The 21448-nt window shown below is 49.4% G+C and overlaps 2 protein-coding genes and 1 long non-coding RNA gene across 6 annotated transcripts in view; 1 reads left to right on the top strand and 2 right to left on the bottom strand.

Moving 5' to 3' along the window:
* The first annotated feature begins 938 nt into the window (after positions 1 to 938).
* On the top strand, positions 939 to 7284 carry LOC137223349 (uncharacterized). The gene is made up of 2 exons (XR_010942824.1): positions 939 to 1144; positions 5270 to 7284. It is a non-coding gene; the product is annotated as an uncharacterized lncRNA (long non-coding RNA).
* A 6241-nt stretch (positions 7285 to 13525) lies between these two features.
* Positions 13526 to 16085, bottom strand: LOC137218461 (putative uncharacterized protein encoded by LINC00341; the record flags this gene model as incomplete). Its single annotated transcript, XM_067725755.1, is given in 2 exon segments — positions 13526 to 15817; positions 15819 to 16085. Coding segments are annotated over 2 exon segments (441 nt in total), but the record flags the coding sequence as incomplete, so codon positions are not given.
* Positions 16086 to 17799: 1714 nt separating this feature from the next.
* Positions 17800 to 21448, bottom strand: part of SYNE3 (spectrin repeat containing nuclear envelope family member 3) — a 91256-nt gene continuing 87607 nt past the window's right edge. For all 4 annotated transcript variants that reach the window (XM_067726600.1, XM_067726607.1, XM_067726614.1 and 1 more), the window contains one exon: positions 17800 to 20487. In XM_067726600.1, coding sequence (XP_067582701.1) covers positions 20287 to 20487 — 201 coding nt within the window. In that variant the 3' untranslated portion in view covers positions 17800 to 20286. The remainder of the gene's footprint in view (positions 20488 to 21448) is intronic.

Here is a 21448-nt window from a genome sequence, read left to right as displayed (position 1 = left end):
CAGCAGGCATTTTCAGGGTGCTGCTCTGTGTAGGCGATTCCTTACCTTTTGCCATTTTAAAATCACAACAGCCCTACCAGGTAGGCATGGGTCCATTTTCCAGGTGAGGAAGTTAAGGCATGGAGAGGCTAAATGTCCCAGGTCACACAACTTCTTAGGAGCAGAGTTGCGATTTGAGCTCTCTGGCCTGGCTCCACCCTGCTGAGATAAGGGGCACAATATAAAGATTTGTAAAGTGCCCTGGGAAGCCTGGGTGGATAAAGGCCTCGGCCGTCTGCAGATGGTTGCGGTGGGGCTGACAGAGGGAAAACATCTTGAAAGCCTTCCTGGAGGAAGTGACATTTTAACTGGGTCCAGAGAATGGGTCAGATGCTACTGTGCAGAGATGGCAGAGAAGGATGCTTTGGACAAGGCAATGAACAGAAGACCTAAAGGCAGGAGAGTATTGGGGGGAACAAAGGGGGAACTCTGTCTGGCTAGTCGAGAGCCCAAATATTCCCATGAGTATAAAAGAGAAGAGGGTATCTTTAATGGGGATGAGAATGGAGTGTCCATGTTTACCCTCCAGGTCCTGTTCTAATGGAAATCCACTTCCGAAGCTGCTTTCCACCCAAAAGCAGTGGAATCCCCAACAAACGGGGCCAGCCGAGGGGGCCCATTGCCCTCTCCTTTCCCCGTTCCCACCGTAACCCCACCCAAGCCCAGAAACCAGAGAGCTGTGGAGGGGCCAGTTCGGGCTCCGTCTCCAGAAGGCCGAGCTGAGATCTATTCTAATTCCCCCGAGAGAAAAGGTTTCCAGTGTGTTTATCCCGTTGCCATGGGTTTGCCTTCTGCGTCAGGCGCTCTGTCAGACATGACAACTGAATAATATTTTTATTTTTAGGCATGGGTCACCGAGCCTTTTCATTCTACTGCCGGCTTCGCCCCCGTACCAGAACTCCAGGGAACTTGGCCCCTGGATGCCTGGGAAGCGAGTGGCGGCAGCAGCGTGCAGGGTGGGTGGTCGCTCTGTCTTGAGCCAGACACTGTGTCCTGGAGGGAGAAGATCCCGTCCTGGTGGGGGGTCTTTTCTGCGTCTGGGCAGAGCCTGGTGACTGCAGCTGGTCTTGCCAAGACCTGGGAGCAGCCGGGCCCGTGTGGCAAGGTTGGCACTGGGGGAGGGCAGGTGGGCTGGGAGGGGACACACTGTGGGTGGTGAGAGGATATCCACGTGATCCATGGCGTGCGATGAGGGTGACGGGGAGCAGGTGGCCATACGTGGAGGCAGGAATCAAAGCGGGGGACTCAGAAGTCAGACTGTCACACTAGGGACCGAGACGAGTCAGGCAGGAGCAGAGGTCCACGCCCTTGGCACTGTCAACATTCAAGGCTGGATCATTCTTTGTGGTGAGCCGCTGTCCTGTGCGTCGCAGAGCGTTTAGCGGCATCCCTGCCCTCCACGCACTAGATGCCCATAATAGTACATAATACAGTGGCCCCAGTCGTGACAACTAAAAATGTCTCCGGATGGATATTGCCAAATGCTCCCAGGGCTGGGAGGGGCAAAACTGTCCCTGGTTGAGGCTCGGGGGACCTGGAGACTGAAGAGGTTTGGGATCTGGGGGGCAGACCCACGTGCTGCAGAGTCAACACAGATCCAATTATTGGAACAAGGGGCAGCTCCTCAGCTTGCCCCACACTGGTTAGGACCTCTGGTGGCAAACGACAAAGTCAATTCTGGCTAACATTCCCCCAAAAGGCAACATATAGGAGGGATAGAGTAGGCGTGGAGGAACATTCCTTAAAAATAAGAAAAGGCTAGAAGATCTAGCTTAGAAATGGGCAGGAACCAAGGCAGCCTCAGTTTTGTGATCTGTATAATGGGCATAGTAACAGTGCCTGCCTCCCAGAGGCATTGTGGGGATTGACTGAGTTAATACACATAACCTGACAGATGGTGAGCACAAGGAAAGAATTAGCTCTTCTATTACTGCTGTTGATTTCTGTTTGTCACTTCCCTATTCGTGACCTGGCCATTGTCTTTCTTTCAATTTCTATGTCTTGTCATCTTCTTGACCCCCAAACGCCAGCCACCCCAAGGCAACTTCCCGTCTCCCAAAGGCTAAACCATTTCAAATTTCCACCCAGCTGAAGAAACTCCCGCGGAATTTGTTTCACGGTTCTGTTGCCGTCTTTCAAGTGTTTAGATGCAGGAGACAGGCCCCTTGAAATAGCAGGTTCCCCAGAAATAGTTCTCAGAGGAGGGGTTGAGTTAAACGCTAGAGAGCTTTCCCAAGAAATGATCCGTCGCCTGCAACCATTTCATGGGCAGGTCAGGAAAAGCACCCCAGGCAGGCAAGACGCAGCCCTCCTGTGCCGAGCAGAGATGGGTGTCGTGCAAGGTGGTTGCCTCTCTTCTGCCCTGAACTTAGAAGAGGGAAAATCTAGGCAGAGGGTTCTAAGTGATGGAGAGAACCGTTCACAGTATTCCCAGAAACTTGCAGTTCGGGGAGCAATGGGGAGCAGGCAACGGCAGGAGGAAACCAGCGCCTCTCACCTCAGGCAGTGGGGGCTGTTTTCTCAAAGGGTCTTTCATAGCAAAGAGGTGAGAGGGTTTTTTTTTTGTTTTTTTTTTGTTTTTTTGCGGTATGCGGGCCTCTCACTATTGTGGCCTCTCCCGTTGCGGAGCACAGGCTCCGGACGCGCAGGCCCAGCGGCCATGGCTCACGGGCCCAGCCGCTCCGCGGCATGTGGGATCTTCCCGGACTGGGGCACGAACCCGTGTACCCTGCATCGGCAAGCGGACTCTCAACCACTGCGCCACCAGGGAAGCCCAAGAGGTGAGAGTTTTAACCTCGGGCCATTAGTGGTGTCAGAAGGCTGTGGACAGGTACCTGGCACTTCTCGTCACCTGGAAGCACCGTAGGCGAGGATGAAACGGTAAAAGGCTTCTTCTCTTCAGGGCGGACTGGGAAGCCAGTCTTGGAGGGAGGGCACAGCTGCCTTAAGTTAGGGAGGCACTGGATGTGGACCCAAGTGCTGTGTCTGTGTTAAGCCTACTCCATGTTGAATCTGGACTCCAAATTGTTACGCAAAGAGTAGTCACTGTAGGTAATTAAATATTTTTGCTTTTATTCAACAGCAATTTCCAGTTCAGTAAAGAAAGCCAACTTCATCAATCCCCTGACGCTTCTTCCTCTGTCCAGAGCAGGCCCAGCTTCAGGGGGGACCCAGAACAACACTTATCCCTGGTCCCCAGAGGTGGCCCCCAGAATGTCAGGCCGAGGGCGGGGCTGCACGGAGCCACCCCATTGTGGTGGGTGCTGACTGATAGAGAGCCTACCTTTGACTGTCATGACACTTGGGTTCAAGTTCAGGCTCCACCTCAAACTCACAGAAGTAACTTCACTGAGCCTCACTTCCCTCGTCTGTAAAATGGGCATGAGAATCTCTGTCTTGTGGGGAGGCTGTGAAGCTGAAATGAGATAATGAATGTTAATGGTTCCCAGATATCAGGGTGCACAAGAATCAAAGGGAGAGATGGTTAAAATGCAGGTTCTCAGGCCCATTAGGTTTTTGTCTGTTTGTTTGTTTGTTTTCTCATTAAGTAAAACTAAACTGGGGCTCTGGGACATTCTGACAAGCTTCTAGGTGATTATCACCCAGGTGTGTCAGCAAGAAACACTGATGCTTAAAAGGATTCAGTACCGAGCCCAGCATGTAATAGTCCTCAGTCCATGTCATTGGGAGTTGCTGTAATTATTATTCTGTATCATCTATTACAACAATAATGGAATGTGACAAGCTATCCCCCAACTCCAGCTGCTCAGAACAATCAGCATGTATATGGCCGGTGAATAGGTGGGGTCAGTGACTTAGACTGGGCTCAGCTGGGTGGTCCTTCTAGTTTTGGCTAGGCTCACTCACAGGCCCAATGTCAGCTGACCGTCAGCTGGAACCACGCGGGACCCTGGCCGCAAGACTCTCATCCTCCTGCTGGCTAGCCTAGGCATGTTCCCGTGGAGATGGCAGAGGTTCAAGTACTTCAGGCCTCTGCTTACCATCGCGTCTGCCTCCATCCCAGTGGTCAAAACAGGTCACCTGGCCAAGCTGAGAACTGAGGCATGGACAGCAACCCAGCCAGAGTGGCAGTGGGAGGGTCCTGATAAGTGACATGCCCGAGGGAGAGGATAGAGGGAGAGTGATGATTCGGGACACTCAATCCATCTATAGCGAGTATTGTTTTAGAAAATAACAGAACTGCACCTTCTTTGTCTACCAGATTTGTTTCAATGATCATGCGTTACATTTTTAATCAGAAAAAAATGTGTTATTTCCACTTTGAAACAAAAATAGTGCTTAGGAAACAAGAGAGGATGATTTTGAGGATTAAAGGTGATTTAAATATGTCAGCGAAGGGCTTCCCTGGTGGCACAGTGGTTGAGAGTCCGCCTGCCGATGCAGGGGACACGGGTTCGTGCCCCGGTCCGGGAAGATCCCACATGCCGCGGAGCGGCTGGGCCCGTGAGCCATGGCCGCTGAGCCTGTGCATCCGGAGCCTGTGCTCCGCAACGGGAGAGGCCACAACAGTGAGAGGCCCGCGTACCGCAAAAAAAATATATATATATATATATGTCAGCGCATGACGGAATGCGTTGTAAACTGCAGGGAGTGTGGAAGGATGGTTTGCCCAGAAAGAAGCCCCCCCTCAGAGTATGAAGAGTTCTTTTCTCCATCAGGCCTGCGAGCTGCTGTGGATCAGGCTGAGATGCTCAGGCATCACCCATGACATTAGGATAAGAGGATAAGGTGCCCCCTCACCCTTCTGTAGCCCTGGAGCTCCCAGGGCTAGTCTCAGGCAGCAGTGCTTACTCACCCTCAGGGCTTCTCTTTACCTTCCCTTTATCCAGGTCTTATCAAGTTATGCATGTGCTCTTGTCCCCCACTAGGCTGACTGCATCTTGGAGGACAGCACATCCTAAAAGTGGTAACGATAAAAACAAGAGAAACTATGTTTTGAGCACTTGCTGTGTGTCAGGCATTGTGCTTTTTATCTATTAGCTCACTTAATGCTCCTGTGAGGCTGTGATTTACTTTCCTATGGCTGCTGTAACAAACTACCACATACTTGACGGCTTAAAATAAGACAGAATTTTTTATCTTAATAGTTAGCTTAATAATCTTACTAAAATTCAAAGTAAGTTTGAAAATTGGGCTAAAATCAAGGTGTCAGCAGGGCTGTGTTCCTTCTGAAGGCTGTAGAGGAGAATCAATTCCTTTTCTTTTCTAGCTTCTAGAGGCCATGTGCATCCCTTGGCTCGTGGGCCCCTTCCAGCAATGGGGATAAAAGGCTGGCTGGCTGGCTGGACGGATGGATGGACATCCAGAACGTCTTTCGTCTCCTCGAAGTCTCATCTCCAAGGCTGAAACAGTTGCCAAGCTTCTCTCATCCCGCCTCTACAGATGTCATTTTATTCTACCTTGCCAGCATCGGGAGGCTTCTCGCTGAGCTTTGTGGGCGAGAGCCCATTCTCTTTCCAAACCTGAAGAAGCAGTCCTCTTCAGTTATGGGAAAATAACTACATTGTTTAATCACCAGTGATGTCAGTCAAGGAAACTTAAAGAGATTAGTTCTGCTTTTATTTGTTGAGACAATGGAGAGCATAAAATATTTAACAGCATCATAACGTGGAACAGATGGGAAAGATACTGCCTTTCAGGGCCTCCCTATGTCTCCCACCTTCCGCCAACAGCCAAAACCAGGAGGCCATTTAGGACAATTTATGGGCTGGAAGGCAGCCAAGGGACTGCTTGCCCAGGGGCCTCTGGTACCCGCCCAGCCCTGATAAGGCCTACAGGGATATTCACTGAAGAGGATCGAGTTACAATCCTCTGAGCACTGGAAATGTGCGACATTGGGTTCAAGTCCTTGCTAGCTCTGTGCTAGTTATCAAAGAGTGTTTTTCCACTAGTGCTGACTATGTCAGGGAATTTCCACCCAAAAACCCCAAAAGCTTGAAAAATCACCAAGGAGTAAGTTTTCATTTTGTTATGTGCTGTGCAACCTTGGGCAAATTTGTAACCTCTCTGAGCCTGTGTCTTCTGTCACAAAAAACGAGAGAGGAGCTAGCTGCAAGAGCCATTGTAGAGCTTGAGTGAAATAATGTTTGTAAAAGCTTGGTGATGGGCACGTAGTAGGTGCTCAAATTGATCTCAGGCCGAGTGGATGAGGGACCAGGTTTAGAACAATGGGTCCACTGAGAAATATGTCACATGCACATGGTCTGTGGATCTGCATTCCACACAGACTTTTAGAAGTTTTGAACTAAAAGGAATCTTTGGGACTATTTAGACCAAAGGATGCAAAGTGAAGTCTTGGGGCCACATCCAGATGAAAGACACACACAGACACACACACACACACACACATACACACAGTTTGCACAGGTATTTTTTAAGTATTCAGATTAATTGCCACTTAAAAATTGTATTTCTTTTTAAACATTAAAATCTGAAATCTCGAATGATCTCGAAACTGTCAGATGCAGGGACCCAAAGCTCGCATACCCACATGACAACAACTGGACAGCGTCCCCAGAACCTTCCTTCACGATATCTTTTACACTTTGTTTCGTCTCTCACTTGGGCTTCCTGTCTGGATTCTGCATGCACGTGAGTTTATGAGGCCAGATTGAGGGCAATCCCTTCACTTTTACAGGTAAAGAAACTAAGGCTTAAGAAAACAATGCAAATGTGAGTCCCCCCATCCCCTCCCATAACCAACCCCCCTCACCACCCCCATGAGCTCTTGGAGGTCTTTGTTTAATTACACCCTCAGAGCCCTTCTTAACACAGTGCTTTGGGCAGTCATTCAAGTAACCTATCAGATACCTCTGGGCTAAGAGATTTTGTCCAAGATCCTCCAGTTCTGCCCTATTAACCTTAAGGTCTTGTTCTTTCTTCTACACCCAATAAATAGTCTTCGGGGTTAGACACAATAATACCTTTGACGTCTTTTGGAAGAACCAAATAATGTGTGTAAAGGTGTCAAGCAAAATGTGACTATTTCATTTTATTAAGCCTGGTATGCATGACCCATCAAATAAAGGCCTCCCTCCCTCCCTTCCCCAACTCCTGTGTCAACTGGAGTTTTGACACGGGTTAAAATATAACTTGTGGGAGGTTTTCTAGCAACCTGACTACACGTTTTGTGTTTGGCTCCTTGAGCCCTTGGTCGGGGTTGGACATACCTTTCAGCAAAATCATGATTGTAAGATGTTTCTTTAATTAAATGCAATCTCTTTCTTTATAGTCCCTGCGTTTCTGACCCCCTCCCCGACCCCAGCAGGCAAGCTGGAGGGTGCTCACGGCTCTGATTGCTCCCGGACGCAACCCTCCGGACCTCGCCCACCAAAACGCTCCTTAACCCACACAGCAGTGTTTTTCTTTTCAAGTCCAGTTGTAAAAAAAAGAGACAGAAGTCCATTCATTCTCCTTTCCCTGCCCAGAGTAATCCTCAAATTATGCATAATATCCGGAACAGAGAAATGGCCCCAATTTTAATTTTCTGGTTTCTTGAAGAGCTGACTTAATTGGGCTGAGAGTCAAGGAGGGCTCCCCCCAGGGATGTGCCCCAGAACTGCAGTGGGGTTCCCACTTGAACGACCCATGAAAAGCCACGTGTGTCCATGTGGGTCTGTGCATCTGTTGGTGTGGTGTGTGCCTCCGTGCGTGGTGTGTGTCTGCATCTGTGTGTGTCTGTTTGTGGTGTGAGTGTATGTGTGCATCTAGGCATGTGTTTGGCGCGTGTGTGGTATGTGTATGCTGCCTGCAGGTGTGTGTGGCGTGTATGCGCAAGTGCGTGCATGTATCAAGGGTGTGTCGTGTGTGTGTGTGTGTGTGTATACATGTGTGCCTGCGTGGCTCATCGTCCATGGCCCCGGCATGAAGGATGAATCGTGGGATCCATCTGGAGGTTCTGGACTCTGCCTGGTGCCTTGTTCTCTCTGCGTGTCCCTTGTGATGATGTGAAGGATGGTTTGAAGAGGTTGCCATGGGCGATCTCCAGAATCATTCACACCCAAATCTCCACTTGACAGGGAGGGGATCCGAGGAGCAGAGAGGCAACTTGAGTCGCCAAGAATCACAAAGCAAGTTGGTGGCCATCGCTGGGGCTGGAAGCAATTTCTCCTGATGCCCGATCCAATGTGCTTTCTCCCTGATCCCCTTCAGGGGGGTCAGGGCCAGCCTGCCAGGGAGCTGGTCTTACAGAAGGACCTGGGTGGGACTGGCAGGTGTGAACAGCTCAGATACGAGGAGTAGCTGGGCGGGAAATTGTGCAAGCAATACCATAAGCGTGAGTTGACAAATGCTTCTCTAAATTGCCAAATGGGAAATATTTTAGACTTTAACAGGCTAAGAGACACACTTGAAGATATTACATAGGTACTTACATAACCATTTAAACAGATAACCATTTAAAAATTTAAAAATCATTAACCGAAATTGACTCGCAGGCTAGCCCCTGTTTTGGAGGATAGAAGCATCAGAACTAATAGACGAATCTGAATTTATGGAACCAGAAACTGGACCAAAGACAACAGGGTCAGAGGCAGTGGAAGAGAGACGGGAACAGGGAACAAAGAACAAGGGTGGGCGTTGTGTGAGAAGGTGCAAAACAATGGTCACAAATTGGCTTCTGGAATTGGGAGGTCAGGCCCCTGGTGTAGGAGACTATCATGGAGTGTTTTCAGAGGAGGGGCTGCATCTCAGCATCACAAGATGAGTCAATGGAGAGAAATTCCATGGCGAGGCAGTGCTCAAGTGGCCATGAGCCCATCAGCTGCTTGTCCCACCTGTCCATCACACAATGTCTGATCCCAATGCCATTGCCCAGTTGCTGGATGAGTGCCTAGGCCCAAAGTCCTTGCCCACTGTCCAATTTGGTCCCCCTATGAGCCCAATGCACATGTGATCCACACCCCAGGGCACCTACACCTGCACAGCCCTCTCTCCCTCAACCCACGCCCCTATGGCCTCACCTGGAGGCCCGTATGACCAGTTGTCTTTGGAGTAGAGAGTTTGGCCTTGGAAGATATGATGGAACCAGCCAGAAGTATAGTTCTATAGGATTATAACCCTGCTGGAGGGTGGTGATGAAAGAGAGTGGGGAAGGGAGAGCCCCACACACATGTTTCAGCTGCACTTTTTGTGGTCCCTTTTGCCTGGGAGAAGTGGCTGGGAGTACAAATTTACATGGATTGATGGGCAGCAGCCTGTACTAGAAAGTAAGCTCCAGGAAGGCAGGAAGTTAGTGTCTTGTTCACATTTATACCTGATATTTGGTAGGAGTTCAATAATATTCTTTACTTCAATATTCTTTCCTTAATGCTTAACTTGACTTAAGGATGATCAAGGGCTTGAAAAGAATAAGATTAGGGATTGATAACAAAGGGGCTTGAGGAAGAGATTTGTGGGGAGCCCTTTAGGAGTGGATCTCGGGTGTAAGAGTGTGGGTGGTATCTAGAAACTTTCACCAAAAGTCTGTCCATGCAGAAGAGGTTCCTGATAGGTGGACAAGGCAGTCCATCCCATGGACGTCACACAGTCTCTTTCCCCAGCTACCCCTGTGCCCACTCATGAACCATGTGGGCATGGTGGCAGGGATGGGGGTGCTTAAACTTTTAATTCAATTTGCAGACTTCAGGACATCAAGCCAAGACTGTGAATGAAACTGAAGAACACTGATAGAGCGTAGAAATAAGAAAGCTGACTAGTGACACGTTGCTATGCATGTACCTGTTTGTACAGAGGTCGCTCCATTAGATGGAATGTGATCTTATTATTCGTGCTGTGGTTTCTATTTGGAGGTTGAGATACGGAAATGGGAGTGTGCACAGATATTAAGTCTCCAGAGGGGTGGACTGCGGGGCATCGAATGGATTTTGTCCATTCATCACCCATTAAACGCCTTGCAAGATGCCTTCCTGTAGTGCAGAAAGGGTAAAGATAACATGACATTTCCTGACTCCTTTGCCGCCAATTCCAAATGTGACCTAGATCTCACCCACTCAGATTCTCCTGCACAACCCTCAGGATGGAAGGGAAGCACCAAGCAGACAGCCTGGCATCAGGTATTTGTTTTGCTGCTGAGGATGGCCGTGGAGACAATGAGACTCTTCACTCAGCAGTTTCCTGGTCCGGCAGCTTCTTACCATGATGAGGGCCTCTTTCTCCCTCATGGACGAGGCAGAGTGGCCGTAGGGCCAGAGTTACTCCTAGAATCTCAGACTACAGCCTACTGCTTCAATCTTTCCCAACAATTTTGTAAGCCACTGAATACCTCATAATAAATCCTTTTCTCAGACTAGTTAGAGTGGATTCTGTTGTCTGCAACGGAACCCTGACTGATTCTAGAATCTCCCCCAACAAGTATCCCCAGGACACTTGCAAGCCCACAGTGCTTGCAAGGCAGTACTTTGGGATCAAATTAAGTATTCTAGAAACTCCAAGTTCAGATGGCTAAAACAAGACACTTCTTCTGAACCTGCCTAGCATGACTGAGGAAGCCGCTGGGATGAGAGTTGAATAAATAGCTCCCACTGTTGTGTTTATTCTGTGCCAAGCCCTGTGCAAGCTCTTCAGTACTGTCTCATTCATCCTCACAACCACATCCCTTTGAATCATCCAGGAAGATTGAAGAACTTTCTCAAGGTCCATTATCTTGGAGATGCGGTTGCTGGGAGCCAAACACAGATCAGACTGACTCCAATCCTGCTCCTGGAACAGCTTCATCCCTATTTTAAGGGTGCAAGTTAAGGGCAAAATCGAACACTCATATTTTTTTTTTTCCAAGGCTATAAAAATCTACACTTTAAAAAATAAAATCTATTTAGGAATAATTTTAGAAAAATTGCAAAAAGAGCACAAAGTTCCCATACACCCTCCACCTGATCCCTTCGAAGGCTCACGTCTCACGTTACCACGGGACATTTGCCAAAACCAGGAAATTAACCCTGGCACGGATTTATTAACAGGGCTGCAGACCTCATTTGCATTTCATCGGGGTTTCGGCCAACGTCCTCTGTTCTAGGATGCAGTCCAGGACACCAAATTCCATTTGGCTTCCTTTTTTAAAAATTTTTACTTTTTGTCTTCCCATCACCTCATTCCAAAGCAGAAGGACCTCCATTATTTGCAGATGCTCGAGGACGGGAACCACGCACTCCCCAAGTGAGAGGGGCTGTGCGGCAGGACAATTTGGAACAATTTCCCTTGATGCCCATTGGTAGAGGAGCCCTCCTGTTAGAAACTGACAGCAGAAGCCACAGTGAAGACCAAGTGGAAGCCGGGAGCAGGGACCAGGATGCATGCCAGAGGGCAACGGCCGTACAAAATCCCAGCGATGGAAGCCCCAACACGTGGACCCTCTTGATGCATGGCTGGGGGAAGCAGAGTGGAGAAAGGGCACTGCAGGAGCAGCTGGAGCCAGGGTTGGCGAGACAGTGACAGAAAAGGCCAAGGCCAAGTAGCTGAGCAACGTTCCCACCAAGGGGTTTCCACGAAAGATGATGAATCTCTCCTATTAAACATGTCACGGCTGGGCTTGGAAGCCACAGATGAAAACAGAGGTAAGATAATTACTTCCATAGCATGCCTGGTTGTGGAAAAAAAAAAATCCATAGTCATAAAAATGAGTTAATCACCCAGCCAGGAGTAGGAGAGAGAGCTCTGTAAAGATTTAAAAACCGTATGTGTGTTTAATATAACTTTCACAGTGGGCTGGATTCCCCCAAAGGTGCGAAATTAAAACGAAGGAGACTGAATCTAGTTTTCCCACTGAGTCAGTGTTTTAACACTTGACGTTTCTGACCCAAGATTTGATGTCTCCGTTGCAGAAGTAAACAGGTACACCGTGCTTAGTTACTATAGACAATGCCCGGCACACTGTTCCATTACACGAATCAAAGCTTAAAATCAGCTACACCGTGACCCATTCCATATTCACCTAAGGGGCAAGGGACCCCAGCAGGCAAAGTTCTGTCCCTTCAGAGGATATGCTTTAGTTTTTTGGACAACCAGTTAGGAGGGAGGGGCCTCCGTATCCCCGGCCATTTGACTACAAGGATTCTTTGAGGGCATGTGGTATTACGCTGAGACTTTAGTCAATGGTCCTGAGATGTCTGGTGACTCCCTTCTTCCAGCTGTAAATTCCTTGTAGCAAACAAACATTGTTCTTGCTGCAGTCTGATCCTCTGATCTTTGTCTGCTGAGGTGCTCTACCAAGGCAAAAACTCAGATGTATAGCACAGGGAACTATACTCAGTATCTTGTAATAACTTACAATGGAAAAGAATCTCAAAAAGAATATATGTGTGTGTGTGTGTGTGTGTATATATATGTATGCATTATAATGGAATCGCTTTGCTAGACACCTGAAACCAACACAACATTGTAAATCAACTATATTTCAATAAAAAAGTTTTTAAAAAAGAAAAAATACATTTAAAGTAAGGTGTGTTAAGACAAAGAAAAAAAAACCCTCAGCTACTGATTTCAACAATGTCGAACTCCAGGGCATGTGCAGTGGAACCTGATCCTAAATCTAGAAAGTTCCAAGTCTTTCTCACTCACGGTTCTGGATGCCGCTGAGGCTGGGGCAGAGTCTAGAACCTTGTTCTACCTTATCCCAGCATTTTAGGAGTAAGGGGTTGCAGACACATCACTTCTCACCTGAGGTGTCCTTCTCTCTCTCCTCCCAAAAGGTGAGGAAGTTTTCTTAAGATAACAGATTAGAAAAAGTATTACATGCATTATTAAAACAATGGCAGGTTTTTTTTAACTTGGGGAATCAATTATGCAAGAGGCAGACCCTTTCTGTTTTAAATCCTTCTTATGGAACGTGTTCTAGACTGAGGAGTACACATCCGTGCCTTTGTCAGCAGATTCTGGACCTAAATTTTCCTTTTCTTGGCAAGCCAGGGTCCTAGTTAGGAGCCTTCATTAACTGGGTTCACTTGCTGGTTTCTTAGACCTTTGCTCGAACCTGGGCGCGGGACTCCCCTTCTCCTGATTCTGCTGTCCCCTCTGCTGCAGCTTCCAATGCACTGTCGGTTGGGAAACCAGATCCCCAAACCTAAGAACAGTTTGTTAAACAAACCGTCACAGTGGGGTTTTGATCTGGGGAGACAGGCCTGCTGTTACCTCCCCGCAGCCTGGATCTGCCTGGGGCCATCTCTCTACTCAGAACGCATTTTGGAATTTCCACAATTTGCTTGGCCTGCCCTCACCCCTGAGACTGTGGCCCAGGAGGTCTGGGGAGATGCTGCCAAAATTTACGAAGATGCTTCCCAGGTGATTTGATGCGCACATTGGATTGAGAGACACTATTGCCTTGAGTTCAACCCCTGAATAAACCGGGCCTCCATTCTGCCCGGAAGTCAGAATTTAACAATGAGTCGGCCTTAGCCACATGGCATCTTTCTCCTTATAGCCTCTTCCGACAAACCGTTTTACCTCAGAAAAAGAACTTCCAAAGCACACAATGTTTCATAGGCCAAAATAGAGATTTTTATTTCCAAACATAAAGTAGATACGTTTTAGAAAACATAAAGCAATAGCGAAAACGTCAAACCATCTTTGAGAACATGGCTACTTCCAACTTGAACAACAGAAAGGGGATGAAAACTTCACATGACTTTAAAACACAGCACTGACGAGAAACTAGAGTCCCTCCCCCCGCCGAGCAGGGAAGGCAGGGGAGGCTCTCGGCCGGCTTTGGACTTGATATGAACCAAGATAATACACACATGTTCCAAGACAGTCATTTGCTCCCACTCTGCTTGCCTTTCCAGAAAGCTTAACTTACTGCAAACGTGTGTTTTACAATCACAAATAATATGACGGGAGTGGATATGGTCCCTGTGTCTACTGTTTACATAACAGAACATTTTAAACAATGACAAAAATTTAGTTTGCTTTTGACAACAAAACCCACGGACACAGCATCAAACATACACACACACACACACACACACACACTCCACCATGCCCTCGCCTGGCTCACCGTGCATTAACTAGACCAGTCCAGCCAACATGAATAGCTAGCTGGTCAGTACTAGGTTAGTGTCACCAGGTCTTCAAGAGCAAAGATGGGCTGACTTGGCCTCTGTGGACTTGACTGACGGCAGACAGACTGCAGGGAGGCAGTGATGCCTCCAGGTGGGGTTCTGAGGAGGTCTGGTGCCCTCTGGTTCCTGAGCCCTCCCTTTAGAGGGTGACGAGAGAAACCAACCAATCCACCAGGCTCACCTGCTTTGGAGTGAGAGGGCTGGTCTTCTGGAAATGGAGGGGAAAGTGGTCATTCCTCCAGAGCTGGTACTGGAAACTTGCCATTTTTCCTCCTTCTGGTACTTTAGGTGCTCAACAAATGCTATGAACATCACTAGTTTCTTTCTTCCTTCCTTTCTTTCTTCCTTCCTCTCTCCCTCCCTTCCTCCCTCTCCCTCTCTCTCTCTTTCTTGATTCTAGATGCAACTTTTAAAACTAGCCAATCCATTTACTGGTTAAAACTAGATTGTGTACATCAATAAACAGGTTATTTCTACCCTCACAATTCTTGTGTTGACCATGTATACATTCAAATCTTGCCTTAAACATTTTCTAAAAGAAAACATGCATGAATATAAATAAGCAAGTGAAAAGAATAAAAGCGGACACTTCCTCAGCGGAGTCCTACACCATCAAACATAAATGAAAAGAGAATGCAGAGCTAGTAACTGCACGTTCACATATACTTAGATCATAAATGTTTTAAGAAACAGTGGTTGAGAGCAGAAAAATGGACAGAAACCAAGATATATTTATCCGCAAGCTGTTAAATGATCATTTCCTGGGTTTTTAGCATCTTTGAACGTCACTGGTTTCTAAAACACACAGACAGACACACAGAGCAAGAGAGAAATGGGCAAATTAGGACCCACTTAGCTAAGTCCTCCTCTAAGCGCAGGTTGCATGCTAGCCAGAGCAAAAGAGAGGGCATCGTTTTCCAAACCAGCCTGAGGGAGTTTCCAGATGGCAGAGATCTCAGGGGGTCAGCTGACCTTCCCTTTGTGTGGAGGACAGCCGGGGGAACAACCAGTTGCTTCTATAAGAGGCACAAAATGCTGGAACCTGGGGAAACATCCTGGGTCCAGCATGGTCACCCTGAGGTTCCCAGAGACCACAGGCTGGTGGTATCTGTTGCCCGGAAGCCCAGGGCTGGAAACAAGGGCTGCGTAGCTGTGCTTCTGGGTGGAGATGAACACGTAGTACACATACACACACATGCACATATATGTGTACACACACACACACACATTCACACAAAACTTCCTCTGTCCACCTCTTCCTCGCCTGTAAAACTCTAGAACATGCAAGGCCACTGCCTCTGGAGAGAAATGCCTCTTTTTTTCTCCAGTGGAAGGAATCAGAACAGCGACATCCCAAAGCCGGCTCTGCCCTCCAGCTGCCCTGCAAGAGGAGGTCTCTTTCTGCTTTTCCAGGGGATGGTAAGCACCCTGTCTCTGTTCCCCAGCACATCACCCTGGTGTTGTCAGCTCTCTGGGGCAGTGGGCATCAGAAGGAAGCCCTGCAACCCCTCCGCTGGAACATTACCCTCAACTAGCTAACCGGCTGCCCAAGTAGCAGCGGCCCAGGCCTGCCAAGGAAACGAAAAGTAGCTGGGGCTGAATTTCCACAGCGAGGCCTGGAGCCCATCACCCGGGGGCACAAGTCCCGAATCAACCACTCGCTCACAAGCTGGTTGCTTTTAGGCAGGCTGCTAACCCTCTCTGTGCTCTGGTTTCAGCATCTAAAAACAAGACCATGACTCCATGGTGAGGGTTTTGGAAGGAGTCAGGGCCATCTTGCAGGTCCTCAGTTTGTTTCTTCCCTCCCAATTCCGTCAGAATAGGAAGAGGGGCTGCCACCCTGTGCTCTGGTGGCTGAGCTTGGAAGTAAGCGTTCCTGAAAGGAAGCCTGGGACCCTTGGGGAAACTGAGGTTCCTCTGTATGACTACTGTCCCCTGACTGAACAAGCTGGTTGGGTACCAACCTGTAAGCAGCTGTCACATTACTATGACAACCAAAAGGCAGGCACTGGAGGATGCTGAACTGGCTGACTGTTCTTTCAGGCTCTGGGTGCTCTGATTTGAGATCTGTTTTTAAACCATGAGCTTTTGTCTTTTAAATTTCTTTTTAAAAATGAATTCCCCCTTTTGCTTACTTTGACGAATAGAAGGCCTTTCTCTTGTAATTGAAACCGAGGGAGAAATGATGATTTAAATCCTTTGAATCTGCTCCTCTGCTGGAGGCTCCGTCAGTCGGACGCTGGGAGCCACCTGTGGCTGTGTCCTCCCACGTTCCCTTTCCAGGCCTCAGCGGTTTGCTGGAAAATGGGGGGAAGGGGGGCAGCCTGGAAACGCTCAAGAGAGCCTCTCTTTCCAGGATTTGCACCCAGGAGTAACTCATGTTCCAGAAGAAATTAAAGCAACTACAAATTTCCTAGGCTGGATACAGACACACAAGTGTTAAAAAGCTTATCCCTGAGCCTACATGGCCAGGATGGGTGGCGCGTGGAGGGTTGCCCCTGCACACACTCTGGCCAAGCGGGGCACTTGATTTATTTTGGTTTATTTACCTGTTCCCAAGTCTTGCAAGAAGGTGGACCTAGAAGTGTCCTGAGCGTGGAGGGAATGGCTGTGACACCTTGGGGAGGGAGAGGGACTTGAAAAACTCAGGGACCCCCGTCACCAGGGGAGGCAGGTGGGGGGCAGTGGTGGAAGGTCATTTTCACCCCTCAAAGATGAACACCCCCAAATTCTGCTGACAGAGCAGGAGACCAAGACATGGAGAGGGTCAGGGTGACTGGGGCCGGGACACCTAAGTGCCACCCCAATCCACTCTACCCCTCCTTGTTGCTAAGAGATGCCCATTTTGTTGGAGGATGTGTTTCCAGACTCCTGAGAGATGCAGGGGAACCATGTGACAGTTCTGACCAGTGAGATGTCGACAGACGTGTCTGGGTGGGGCTTCTGGGAAAGCTCCCGAAAAGAAGGGCCCATGTATTTAATGCTGGGCCTGTGCTCACAGCTCATGGCCCGACCACCTCTCCTCTGCTGCTGACCCAGACAGGTGACAATCCTACTGGGGTGAGAGAAGCAGGGGGAGACGCCACGCCATTAGCTGAGTTCCCAAGAGAGAGGGAATTAGGGTGCATTCCCGACTGGGCTGGGAACACAAGAGGCTTGCTGGGGGTCACTGTGCTGCCACCAGTGAGAGACACTCAGGTAACAGACTTCAAAGGAAGTCGCTGGCATCTCGGGATCCACAGAGCTAGCAGGGACCTCTCCCCATCTCCCCACTGCCCCAGACGTGGCCACCCTGGGGGAGGGGTGTCCCTCATCAGGGGAGGCAGCTAAGGAGGGTGACAGCAGCTTTGATCAGGCTCACCTGTGTTTCTCTTTTCCTCCTCCCCTCCCCCTCCCCCTTCCTCCGTCTCTCCTCTCTCTCTCTCTCTGTCTCTGTCTCTCTCACACACACACATACACACACATGCACACACACACCCCTGGGCTGGGCAGTGATGTTCACACTTCTTACCATCTCTCTCAGTCTGGGGGACAGAGGAAAAATAAACACACGAAGGTCCCCCTGCGACACCCTTCTAAGAAGGCACGTTAAAGCTCTTCGAGGTTGGTGCTCACGAAGCTAGAAAGTCATAGAAATCAGTTGTCTGCACCCACTTTAAGCAAGAGATGACACTTGAAAAGCACCAGTAAATGATGGTTATATCATATCGGCCCCGCATTTATATGAAAGTAATGAAAAAATCAATTCTCTTTTTTAAAAAAGTTATGCAAACAAGCTCTATGGCATCACTGTCAAAGTTTAAAAAATATATGCAGACACTCCCACCCAGCAGCCCACACATTACACTTCTCCCCCGAGCCCACACGCAGGACACAACGGTGTTCACATCCTTCGAGCTTTTTCTTTCTGAAGTTACGGATGGGGGTGGGGGGATGGGGCGACCGCGAGCAGGGAGCCGCCTGGGGGTAGCGGTGACCAGGCTCAGCTCTGGCCTTGGCCATCTCTTGCTGTGTGGCTGTGGGTAAGTTGCTTCCCCTCTCTGGGCTGCTGCCTGCTCGCTGTGAAGTGGGAGAGTGGGAGAGGAGATGTTCAAAGGCCCTGGCCACAGCGCTGACCTTCTTGGGCTGGACCAATGCAACCCAGTGGGCATCTGGGCTCAGCTGCCTGGGCCTGAGGTCTTGGTTCACACAGCCCCTGATTTTCCAGTAAAGCGATCGCCTGTGGAGAACGGCTTTGTGGCTTGGTTTCTAAATATCTGGAGAAAAGTGTGCTTTCTGAGTCAGTGCTGAGAGCCCTTCTCGGTGACGCTGTTTTCCTGCCCTGTGGATGTCCAGCTCTTTCTAGTTACAGGGACGCCGGGGTCCCTGCGCTGAGAGCTGTGCTGAGGCTGGACTTGCGCTGGAAAGGACGGGTCCGTGTGCTCCAGAGAGCAGGGGGCAGCGGCACGTGCTGGGGGTCTGGACCCTCTTGGGTCTTCGGTTTCCCCTCTGTTTAAAGGTCTTTCTTGGTCTATAACACTGTGATTTCAAAGGTCTGAGGAATCCCTTCTTGGTCTCCTATGCATAGCTGAACAGACAAAATCAATTTGTAAAGAGTGGGAACTAAGCATTTTTTAAAAAGGAAAATTTTGTGTTGATTTAGGGAAAATATGATCCAGTTATGAAGCGCTTAGGAACCATTCCAGAATTCCTCGGGGAGGAAGGGATGTATTTCCAGCCTCAGGCCCCAGGTGGTTCATGGGCCCGACTGCCAAGCCCCTGCAGAGGGGGCCTGGTGGGGCGCCTGGCCCCTGGGTTCCTTGTGGGCACATGTGTGGGACACAGGACCCACCTCTCTCCAAAGTCCCTTCTGGGAGGAGGAGGGAGAGCCCTTCAGACAGGCTGAGCTCCACGGCGGACCTCCACTCTCTACCTTGGACCCTTGATCTCTGGACCCTGGCGTCGCAGATGCTCCCCTCTGTCCCTTCAGCCTGAGTCATAGATGATGAAAAACCCAGCTTAAGAGCAACGGAGGTAACACATCTTCCCTGGCACTGTCAGGTGGGTGCTACACACAGAGTGTGCTCATCATTCTGTGTGGAAAGCTTAACAATAAGCTTCCTCTCCTTCATTTTCTCCCTGAACAGAGCAGAGAACACGTGGCATGATCTAACCATTCCCTGAAGACGCACTGTCCTGACCATGAACCTTCATCACTGGTCTGGGCTGTTCGGGCTCCTTGAGGTCCCCATTCTGCTGTGCTTTCCTTTTCTTTCTTTCTTTTTTTTTTTTTTGCGGTACGCGGGCCTCTCACTGCTGTGGCCTCTCCCGTTGCAGAGCACAGGCTCCGGACGCGCAGGCTCAGCGGCCATGGCTCACGGGCCCAGCCGCTCCGCGGCATGTGGGATCTTCCCGGACCGGGGCACGAACCCGCGTCCCCTGCATCGGCAGGCGGACTCCCAACCACCGCGCCACCAGGGAAGCCCTCTGCTGTGCTTTCTTAGTTCTGGGTCTGCTCTTCGGAGTTCTTCTTTTCCTCCCTTAATTTCACTCTATCACTTGTCACTTTTCATTGCTGCCATTGAGCCTGCCTGGGATCGGCACCCTTTCTGCTTCTAATCCACAGCATCTAATCTGCTGTCATTCTAAAAAATAGACAAGCATGGTTGTTCTCACTGTACCTAGAGTTAAGAGTCACTGGGCTCTGAATGAGGGCCAGGGTTGTTCTTCTATGCTGACAGCTCAGAGTCCTCTTCATGAACATCTGGGGGTAGGGCTTGGCTTCTGGATGGGAGGTGGTCATAAAAGCGACCTGTTATTGTTCCTGCTCTCCAGGGCTGACTGCAGACCAAGGCCAAAATGCCACAAGATCCCACTGGACAAAAACACTGCTGGGAATTTTCCCAAAGACAAATAGAGGTCATATATGAAATCATACATACTGAGCATTTACATAGAGAGCATATAAAAATGCTATGCATTATTCCCTAGTCCCACACAGAACATGTTTAGTATAAATAGACGAAGACAACACTGTATAAAAAGTACTTTTGCTCTGGGAACATCAATACAGTATTTACATGGATGCAGCCCGGCAGGCTCTGGCCTGCCCCTGTTTCCAGTTTCCCCAGCATCTTCTGGAGGAGGCTGGGGCACATGGAAGTTTGGAGAAGAAAGTCCCCGGAGCGCCGCCAGGGGGCTAGGTGGGCGGGGGGCCGTCGTAGCGGAGCGTGAGCGTGAAGGAGCGGGCAAAGTTGTTGGCCAGCGTGCAGCTGCGGTCCGCCTCCCTGACGGGAAGCAGGAAGAGCAGCAGCAGGAAGAGCAGCAGCAGCAGCTGCAGGGGGAGCGCCACGCAGCACACCTTCCGGCAGAGGGAGCCGAACCCTCGCCACTGCTGGGTCTGCAGAACCAAAGCAGGAGATGTGAGTGGGCTCCGGATGAGAGCGGGCTCGGGAGGAGAGGGTGGGGATGACCCAGGAGCAGCAGTGGCTCCGGGCGGACTCTCCAACCGCATGGGCCTCCGTTTTCCCATCTGTGAAGTGGGACTAATGTCAGTTCTGCCGGAAACAAAGATCTCTAGTTTTCTCAAACCACTCAGAAAGGAAGAGGATAAAAAAGTTACAGGCTTTGTCCATGATTACATAAATCTTTGCCAGGTTATAAGAGTCCTGCGTGTGAATCTTAAGAAGGTCACTCAATCTCGCTAAACTTCAGATTTCCATCTATAAATAGGGGGAATAATGGCACCTACCTGACAGAGTTGTTGTGAGGATTCAATGAGACAGAGCCTGGCACAGAGCAGGTACTCAAAGCTGCTGCCATTATTATTAGGCATCACTACTACGATCACCATCTTTGGTGCATGTGTTTGGCCCATGCGGTGAAGCTACCATCTGTGGGATTATGACTAAAGACCTCTAAGTCAGAATCCCGCACAGGCAGAACCATACAGCAGCACTGCAGGGCCCCAGTTGGCCAGTTCCCCTCTGTCCCCGCCACGTGCCCCAGTGTGGAGCCCCCTTCTTCCCAGGAAACAGGGGTGCTGGTGGAAAGGGGGCTGCCCCCCCACCCATTACAAGACACATGACAAGACACATTCATGGGGAATGTAAACCATTTGAAGATGACCTACTTCTGGGTCAGCGTTTCATAAGTAGCAGAGCAGCTCCCTTGCTGCTATCTACTGAACATCAGCCCTTGACACAGGGTTTGAAAAAATAACAATAAAAGAAAACAAAAACGATCACCATCTAAATCATGGTCACCACCGTCACCACCATAATCTCAATTTCTTCATCTCCTCCTCTTCCTCTTTCTTCTTCGTTTCCTCCCTCTCCTTGTTCATCATCAACACCCTCAAT

Source organism: Pseudorca crassidens, chromosome 1 (assembly GCF_039906515.1).
Source record: "Pseudorca crassidens isolate mPseCra1 chromosome 1, mPseCra1.hap1, whole genome shotgun sequence".
NCBI classification, from domain to species: Eukaryota; Metazoa; Chordata; class Mammalia; order Artiodactyla; family Delphinidae; genus Pseudorca; species Pseudorca crassidens.
This window is presented reverse-complemented; position numbering and strand designations above follow the sequence as displayed.